At 46.7% G+C, this 9,755-nt stretch overlaps 2 protein-coding genes across 2 annotated transcripts in view; one reads left to right on the forward strand and one right to left on the reverse strand.

The window, feature by feature from the left end:
• The window catches only part of NAA15 (N-alpha-acetyltransferase 15, NatA auxiliary subunit), a 36,377-nt gene extending 30,228 nt beyond the window's left edge, over nt 1-6,149 (reverse strand). The window contains exon 1 of the mRNA XM_066549434.1: nt 6,049-6,149. Coding sequence (XP_066405531.1) covers nt 6,049-6,102 — 54 coding nt within the window. The 5' untranslated portion in view covers nt 6,103-6,149. The remainder of the gene's footprint in view (nt 1-6,048) is intronic.
• A 379-nt stretch (nt 6,150-6,528) lies between these two features.
• NDUFC1 (NADH:ubiquinone oxidoreductase subunit C1) lies at nt 6,529-9,503 on the forward strand. The gene is made up of 4 exons (XM_066548910.1): nt 6,529-6,732; nt 7,434-7,537; nt 8,384-8,463; nt 9,160-9,503. Coding segments are annotated over exons 1-4 (246 nt in total). The 5' UTR covers nt 6,529-6,671; the 3' UTR covers nt 9,161-9,503.
• Nucleotides 9,504-9,755: the final 252 nt, after the last annotated feature.

Consider the following 9,755-nt stretch of genomic DNA (forward strand, 5'->3'; position numbering starts at 1 on the left):
ATATCTTCCTCACTAGCAGTGCTTGGTAGCATACAACCAGAGGAATAGAAAAAGTTGAAATTCAAATTAGTTAGGAAGAATCTAAGAAATATGTGTACCTTTTCATTTAATACTAAGGCAGAAAAAACCCCTATGCTATGTCTATGCTTGTGAATTGGTCTTATTCCTTTATTTCAGAAAATTCAGCTGGAAACAGGAGGTGATAAATAGATAACTACAGTTCTTCTAGAATACTAGAAATCCTCACTGAAGACAGACTTGCTGAAAAAACCCATTATTCAAAATCAGCTCTGTTGGCCTGTACTTGCTTACATTAACCTCTTCCTGGGGAGAAGGACCATGAATTTGGCCCTGTCAACTAAAGTCCACTGACTTCTGCTCACAACCCTGGAGCCCCCACACTCAGGTTTCATCCCTGAACTCATCAAGAAACTGACTGGGCCTCACAAGAGATCCAGGATGCACAGGATACATTTGGTTTTTAATGATCATCTGAAACAACAAAGTGTACCAATTCAAATTCCAAGATGTGCATAAAAATGTCTCAAGGAGCCTCGGCTGTTCTGGACCGAGACCTGAGCTGCAGTATCCACGTACACCGCAAAATAATCCAAGATACCAAATAATCCAAGATGGCAAGGCTACCAGCATTTCCTACCCATGTATTACACCTAGAGTACTGCTCACCCTTAGCACTGAGATATGCAAGATGAGGTCTGGCAGCACCGAGCATTGAGAAATAGTTAAATGGGTCTATTAAGATAAGAAAGCAAACCTTGCAATGTTAAAGAACAACCTAACTTGATTCTGTGGTATCACAAAAGCCAACAGAAATCCCTGTAGCAAGTCCCACTGACCTCACTTTTAAGGGTGGCAGTGAATAATTGTTAATTTTCTCTAAATCCCCTATCAGCCAAATCAGAAAATGCATAATTCCGTACACCCGCTCCGTCTGCATTGACACAGTGCTGCTGCAGACAAGAGATTCAAACCTGAGACATCCAGATAAAGTCCAATCAACAAAATCTCATTACAAAAACCTTTCAAAAACAGTAATCAACACAGCTGCATCAAATTCTAACCAAAATAAAGGGTAGTAGCATATAAATAATTAACTCCCTTGCCCCAGCTGAAACCACTTTGGGTTCGATTAAGAGTATCTATAGCCTTTACAATGTAAGACTGGCTATAATCTTACAACTGACAATGCTTTTGTTAATGAGTCTTTTATTTTCACCAGCAAAACAGATAAAATTATGCTGCTCCTTGGAAATTTACAGCAGTGAATCATGTTTCTACAGTTTCTGACAGCTCCAGTGACAAAAAATGGCCTAATTTCATGAACGGGATTTAGTAACATGCATTGCTCAAGTGAATCCTCCATGGCATCCTAAAGTCTCAAACAGTAATTAATTTCTTGAGCAGCTTTGAGAAACAGCTCTGAAAAATAAGATCAGTGACTCTCCTTAAAGCAGCAAGCCTATCCTGTACTTCCATTCCAATGTTTCTGCCATGACACCATTTCTCTTCCTACTACTACTGACCAAGTAGGGTATTCCTCTTGGCAAGGAAAAATGAAGTAATTGACATCTCAACAGACAAGCAAGTGGAAGAGCCATGTTAGTAATTCCATATTTCAACAGAAAGACAATATATGATAAAATTCCAGTGGTGTGCATACCTGCTTACTGAACAGCCATGCAAATGCAACAATGATTGCAAACAAACTAATTTACTTGGTTACTGATAAGAGTGAAATTCTGGAAATCAAGTCTTAAATCTTGAATTAAGATGACTTTAGAAGAGATTTTCAAGTCTTGTCACCTCAGCAATCTTAAAATCAGCACCTGAATTGCTATGACAGAAGCAATTTTCAAAGGATTCATGCTGATGCAAGTGTTAGTAAAGGAGAAGCACTGGTCTGTCTAGTTTCAAAGTGCAGGGACAGGGAGTAGATTCTGGAATGAAGAAACAGGAAGGTGGCCCAGCACAAGGGCCTTGGCACCTTTACAGCAGAGGCACGGAAGAGAGGTTGTCCAACAGGCTTTTCATCACCAGGAAGTCCCTACATCACTCGGTAGAGCACCTGTCAAAGCCAGCATGGAAAGGAGGCCCACCAGCTCAGAGAGAGTGCCCTGAAGCACTGCCGTGTGAGGGTACAAATGGCCACGTGAAGAGCAAACTGTGTCCCTGTCCCACAGCAGACACTCTGCTCACTGCGCTGCAGCGGCACACGCGTTCTGGCCGTGCCCATCGAGCCTGCACTGCCCCTAGGGAAAGGACAGAGAGGCAAGAGGAACAGCTTCCACATGGCCAAAGGGCCATGGCTGATCCCCAGTCCTGAACAGGGAAACTGATCCTCACACAATGCAACACACGCCAGCTCAGAGCAGCACGGCATCTCCTGCCTTAGTCCATGGCTTCTAGGGCACCAAACAGAGCTGTGAGCCAGAGGAACTGTTTGAACCAGGGCTGCACACACTCACACAGCTGAACTGCCTGTTTCCAACATAAAACACAACCATGTTCCACTTCTGAAATACTTGCACTTTTCTCCTCTGTGCTCATTAAAAGCTAAGCTCACTACGCAGGGTGAAAAATACTCGCACCACCTTAGCCTGCCACAACTCCAAGAACTTCATCCGGATCTTTCAAGAGACTGAAAAAACTCTTCTACAAAATAGATGGCACCCCTAACAGCTCTGTATTTAATTTTTCTTCAACACCTTCTCAGTAAATATATATAACTTCTGCATCCAAAGAAAACTTAATTGAGTATTATCTTTGGGATTTGTGAAAAGAACGGAACGTCATTGATGAACTGTACCTGACCAGACAAAGCGGATGAATAATTTGGCAAAATTCCAGGAAGGGTTAAGGAATGTTCATCACTTCTATTTAATTAAAAATCAGTCAATCTTACATCCTACAACTACTAGTTCTACAGTTGATACTAAGGGGCATGGAGGGAGAAGGAAATGGAATACATCTCTTTTTCCATTACTTCATAGTGCATCCAGCCTTCTGTGCACCAAAATGCCAACTTAACCATTACTGTGCTCTCTCTACTATTCTACCCTTTCCCCTGCCTCCACCTGAATTATTCTCCAGTAATATCTGGACTGGCTAGAAATTATGTGTGTTCAAAAGAATCATAAAGACTCAATTGTTTCAGATGTTCAAATGTTGAGATCCACTTTTGCTCTAAATTGCTCAGAATCTCTGAGCAATAGAACATCTACTTGTAGACAAACCAGCAAATAGTTAAAACTATAAAAACTATATGAGCTAAACACTTTTTTTAAATGAAAGTGCAGGTTTAAGGAGAACAGTGATTGCTAATCCTGTGGGTGTTTTTTTTTTATTCAAGCTAATTATGCAGATCTCTTTCCTGCTGTACTACAGGAACTCTGAATTGTAAAATGTCTTTCAAATGGAAAAACGTTTCTATTAGAAACTCCACATGCCAGTAAAGTGACTAGAAGAGGTTAGTCTAGTTACAGTGCGTTGAACACGCAGAGACAAAGCGTACACGCTTCTGAACTCAGAATTTGTCAGGGAGGTGGAAATGCTGGCTTGTGAGCAAACCCATACACATGAGAAAGGTACTGACCATGCAAGATGCTCACTGCTGAACCAACCAAACTCTAAAAGCTAATTATTGCCCTTTGCTATGCAAAGCTGGGCAGGTTGGTAACATTTGTGTTACAGGTATATATCTTACAAAAAAAAAAGGGGCCTCAGGAATTGAAAACACACACAAAACAGATTGAAAAACACCCCAACTTTATGCTTCACTTGCAAAAATACAAGGCACTTAGCCACTTAGCTCCTGAGTTTATTATCTCCACGAAATTCAAATGGGAATGGGTTTATACTTGTGTTCACAGCCTGTGTACCAGCAATCACTGATCTGTAAGGTATTGCACCCTGCCAGTAACACTTGGGCCAGTTCCCAAAGCACCTGCTGAAGAACCTCACGCAGGCATGCTGAGCAGGACACACGGCCTGTAGGGGCCAGGAGGCAGCACGGGTCTACCCTTCCTGGCAGGGGGCTCAGAGCTGCACAGGCAGCTCCTCCTGCTGCTGCCCACCTTCCCACGGAACACTACAAGCTGCGGCAGAGATACAAGTGCTACAGTCTCCAGGAGAGATGTGCAGAACGAGGAGAGGCTGCAGGATGACAGAGGTGTGAAGGGAAGAGTGAAGGCACAGAAGAGAAGGAATTTTTCCTATGGCCTGCACTTAGGACTTCCTAAAAGATGTCTCACCAATTCAAGTCAAACACATAACTAAAACATCTGCAGTAGGACATACAAGTAGTTCATCAGCAAAACTCTCAGTGTGATGAAAACCAGCTTTGAGCCTTTTCTATTCACCACGTGTTATGAAGATACCACATCACAAGGCAGCCTTAAATAGCAGACTACACATCTGTCTCCCAGGCTCATCCCTGTGAGACACAGGAAAAGATCACAATGACACAACAGCTTTAGCCTATCCAGATACCTCAAACTCCACGATTTGTATTAAAGATCTGCAGTTAAAAAAAAAGTGCACAGCAATCTGCTTGCACTGGGGCACACCTTTTCTAGTCTGAATCAAGTTATGAATGCCAGGCTGCTGAGCCAGCACTTTCTCCAAAGACACTCTTTTTCCTTATTTGTTCCTGCCCTCCACACAAATACTCACAGACATCCAAGCAAAGGGAAAAATTAAAGAGAAAAAAAAAAAGGAAAGGAACAAAAAACCAACCAAACCCGCTCAGATATAAAGAGGGAGAGGCTCCTTGATTCAGTGTACCCTGTAATCACACAAACCATCCTCAATGCAAAGGAGGATGGATCACTGAGCAGCAAGGCTCGATCTGTCCCAGCCCATAACACATGAAAAAGTCCACAATTGGTACAAGGTCATACCAACTCGAAAGCACAACTGCGTCTTTTCAAAGATTTATAGCTCATATTTACTTCTTAACCCTAACAGAAACTGCATGTCTCATGGCCACATGCCAGCGCATAGGACTTTCTAGCTCTACGTGCTCAGTTTCCACAAAATATTTTGGAAACAGAAGTGACAGAAGACTGTACACATCCCTCCCACTTAAGTGGCAGAAGTTTACAGAACCTTAAGAGTGATGTTGCTCCAACAGGACAACAGTACTCATCTTACTTCTGATCTTTGGAATGACTCAAAATAGTAGTCTAAGTCCTTCTGAAAGACAACATGAGATTTATAGACAAAACCGACTTCTCCTGAGAGAAAACAGCTTGATGTAGATACGGAATGTCATAAATAAATCCACCGAAGCTGCTCACTAACAAACTTAAGACACTTCCAATCCAACCCCAGTCCTTAGAAAGATAATGTCCCAGCAACACGGCATGAAAGCTGAAACAAGTTCCTTAAGATGTAGCTGAATTGGGCCCACTTTGCTGGTACTAGGACTGTAGACAATCTTAACCTCATTCTGAAAACCAGGCTTCTTGCCTAAATTACACTGAATGTTCTCTCATCCATATGCCAGCCGCCACCCAGCAAAATCGATTGACAAATTTCCATAGGAGTTGGCTGCAAATTAAACTTCAAGAATACTTCAAAACCTTCATCATTCTCCACTTCCTCCTCCGAAAGCGATCTTCTCACCGACCAACAAACATGGTTATTACCTACAGCAAAACAGTGAGTTATAAAAGAAAAAACACTAAAAAATAAAGCGAACCCAGGGTGGGTGTTCGGCAGGACAGCGGCTCTGCGATGAATGAAGCGGCCGCGGGGCATTTCCCGGAGCCCGGGGTGCCTCACCGCGGCCAGCGCCGGGACCCGCCGGGCGGGCGGGCGGACGCGGCGGCCCCGGCGCTGGCCCGGCCGGGCGGGACAGGGCGCGGGTGGCGGGCGGCGCTGCCCCGGCCCGCCCCGGCCGGAGGGAGCCGCGGCCGGGGTGGTGGCGCCGGGACTCCGCTCCCCGCCGGCTCGGGGTATGAGCCGGGGCCTCCTCAACCCTCCGCTCCCCGCCGCCGAGCCCGGGCCTCCCGCTCCGCCACTCACCAGGATGCGCTTGAACAGCGCGTTTTCCTTGGGCGGCAGGCTCACGGACGGCATCCTCCCCGCCGCCGGCTCCGGCGCCGCCGAGGGGTTCCGAGGAGGAGACTGAGTGGGCGGGCGGGCGGGCTACGTCCCGTCTCCGCCGCTCGGCCGCGGCCGCCGCGAGCCTCCCCGCTGGAATTCGGCCGCTCCCGCCGCCTGCCGCCCGCGGGCCCGGCCCTTCCCGGTCCTTCCCGGCCCCTCCGGCCGCCGCGCGCGCCGGGCTCCCCGCGCCAGCCCCGGGCGCGCTCACGTGGTCCCGAGCGGCCGCCGAGCCGCCGCCAAAATGGCAGCGCGGCGCTTCCCCAGCCGGGTCACGGCGGCCCCGCGCATGCGCCGCGGCCCCGCGCCGGCCCCGCCCCGCCGATTGTGCGGGCTCCGCCGCGGAGCCGCGGCCGGCCCGGCGTGGTTCCGGAGCGGCGGCGCCACTGCCCGGTGCCGGCGGCGGGCGGGAAAGAGCGGAGAGCCATCGGGCTGCGCAGGGCCCGCCGGGTCTCGCGCGGCGGAGCTCGCCCGCCCGGGTGCCAGGGCACGGGCGGGGCGGGGTGGTCCCACCCCCGCGGGCGGAGCCGGGTCCGGTCGACAAGATGGCGGCGGGCCTGAGGGCGGTGAAGCGCTGGGGGCTGGTGGCGGCACCGCCCAGCCTTGGTGAGCGGCGGTAGCGGCGGGAGGAGATCCCCTTCGGGGGAGGCTGGTGGGCTTTGCCTCGGCCCGGCCCACTGACCTAGGGCCGTGGGAGTTCTGCTGCCTGCTCAGGCGGCGGCGTCCCCCCAGCCAGTCCGTGTCTGGCGTTAGAGGAAGCTGCGGTGGTAGCTTCTCTCCTTTTACTGTTTTTAATCGAAGCTCATTAGTTATTTTCGAATCGTTTATTTATCTCTTTTAAATTGGTGTTGCTTGCAGGCCGGGGGGAGGGCTCACCATGTCTCGCCGCGATGGTGGTGCCGGCCTTTCCCTGGCAGGCTGTGCCCGTAGCGCGCTTGGTTAGCGGGGATCGGAGGTGGGGAAGGCCCGGGGCTGGGGGCTTTGGGCAGGGGACAGTAGGGGCATCTTTATAGAGCAGGAGATGCGGGGGGAAATTGTTGTTGTGGGTGGGGATCGGGTAAAAAGCGCTGCTTTCGAGTTGTTGGCAGCCCCCCCGTCCCCTCTCTGGCGGGTCAGGAAGCGTGTGCTGCGGGGATCCTACGAGCGGGTCGGCTCTAGCAGTGTCGTGGAGACCACTTCATCATTGCATTCGTCCGGGGTTTATTGTTGTGGTCTGGTTGTGTTCCCTGATTGCACGGATGTCAGTAAGAACCTGGTAGTCTAATCCTGAGGAATGTTAATGTATTTGTAATCTTGTGCCTTTTTAGCTTTCACTCGTTCTGCATTTGTTGTGAGAAAAGCGAATAATGCCCAGCCGAACTGGCTGGGGGTTGGCTTGGCGTTTGGCACCAGTGCTGCCTTGTGGGCTTTCGTAAGTGTTTTCATTTGGTTTTGTTGAACTTAACTATTCCTTAAAAATCATAATAGTGACATGAATGCAGTGACTGAAGACTACTGAGTTTACTGAGGTAATGGATGGTCATAGCAGGTGTCAAATTTGAAGCATGATTATGTTCATTATTTATGTTTTCCCAGCTTTATGTTGTGCTCTTATTTTAAGAAATAAAAAACTTCTTAAGCTTCTCTCTGTTGCAAACTAAAAACAGCCACAACAGAATTAATTCTTCAAGCCTGTTGGATTAATGCTTTGGCATTATTTTCCCCATGGTCTTTCCAAAAAGAGAGAGGACTTAGGGATGTGCCCAGATAATGTTGTATTTATCAGACTACCAATGCGTTCTCTTTTCACTTTTCAGCTGGTTAAGGTGGTTTTAGCTGAATTCAATAGATTAGGACCCCTTTTTCCTGAGCAGAGTGCAGCTGTAAGGTACTCTCTGTTTCGGAGAGCTCACAGACTTGATGGTGTTAAAGCAAGCAGGGTGCAGTAGCCCTCAGGAAGAACCGTGCAGGATCACCAGCACTTCCCACAGTGACAGTGTTTTCAGGCTGGGGTGGATTCCCTTCGGGGTTTCCCCCTTTGTTGGCGGTGGTGAATTGATTGGCAGTGGGATCCCCCCGCCCTGTGGTCAAGAGGAAATGTTTGTCCTGTGAGGCCTTGTTCTCACAGCTTTTTCAGTTGTTAATTTAGATGTGTTGTGTTCTGGACGGTCCCAGTTACATACCGGTTTGCATGCTGATAACAGGTGTTTGATATTCTGTAATGTCTGGATCCAGCTGTGAATGGTATAGCTGTTTGTCATATTCTGCTCTTTTATAGCTTATCAAGCAGCATAATGAAGATGTAATGGAGTATGAAAGAAGAAAAGCCACAGCACATAAGTGTAAACAGTGTTCATAGTAAGTACACGCATACCAATGCTTCTGACTTAGCTGAACACAAATTCTGAGGATCTTTGACATCTTTTAGGAGTCAAGGTACTGAGCTGACTTCTAGTCTTCTTTTTTTCCTCAGTACTTTGCATTTTGGATTTTGCTATTCTTTTAAATCATTCTCATATTTCAAATGATAAGGTGGCTGATCTGTATTTTCGTATATTCACTTGTCTGTGTATTCCCTCTTAGCTTTCCATCTTGAACATGCAAACTCTTAGAAAATAACACATCTCTTAGAGTGTCTGCAATAAATAAAGGTTGTAAATTGAATACCTTATAAATGGCTCAGTGGCAAGGAAACAAGAGTGACTAATGATAGCTTATCTTTTCACCTTGGTTTTCCTTTTAACATGTGTACAGTGCGGTCTGTGCCTGTAGATGTGCACTATAGGGCAAAGTGCATGTGGTCATTGTCCCTTTTCAGTAAAAGAAACATAATTTGTATTTCTGCCAGCTAAGAAGTCTTGGGGGATTATGGCCTCAGAGGAATTCACGTGAAAAAAAATCCTTATACTATAGAAGAACTTGTGGTGCTGTGGTTATTTTTCCCCACAAACATTCCTCTCCAGATAAAAATGCAGGATGTTATGAGATGTTTCTTGCCACTTTGATCACATCTATTTTTATTATTGCCAAGAATTTTTTCTTTTCTTTTCTTAGGCTGATGACATGGTGACAAAGAGATGTGCACTACGGAGCCAAGTGTATATGGTTGTTGTCCTGTGAATAAATGAGCACAGAAGAAGTAAAAAGTTATCTAATTACTTGTGTGTTCATACATTTCATGTGCATAATTAACAATAAATTATAAAGTCTAGAAGAAACCTGAAACTACTTTCTTTACCATTAATATTTCATTCTGCTGGTTGAAGTTGTTTTATGTTTTCATTTCCATTTCATAGTTTATCAGTCTTATTTTCAAAACTGTCTTTGCTATTCTGAAAGGTATATTATAAAATTAAACATCAGTTCAGATGAAGCTCAGTAAATATTCCAGAAGTGTAGTCTTGCTCTGCTGTCATTTTCACTGTTAAATTTATAAATTAAGCCAATAGAAGAATAGGATCTGTATAAATGCTAAAATATGCATTTTCCTGTGAGCATTTTGGGGACTGGCCCTGCCTGCAAGGGGCAGGACTGCACAGCCCATGTCAGTGTTGGGTGTGAGCACTGCCTTTGAGCACTTGTGCCCTCTCTCTGTGCATCAAGGTCAGTCAAGGACAAAGGCTGCCAAGAGGCCATCATGGCAGACTGCG

The sequence above is a fragment of the Molothrus aeneus genome, chromosome 4, assembly GCF_037042795.1.
Source record: "Molothrus aeneus isolate 106 chromosome 4, BPBGC_Maene_1.0, whole genome shotgun sequence".
NCBI classification, from domain to species: Eukaryota; Metazoa; Chordata; class Aves; order Passeriformes; family Icteridae; genus Molothrus; species Molothrus aeneus.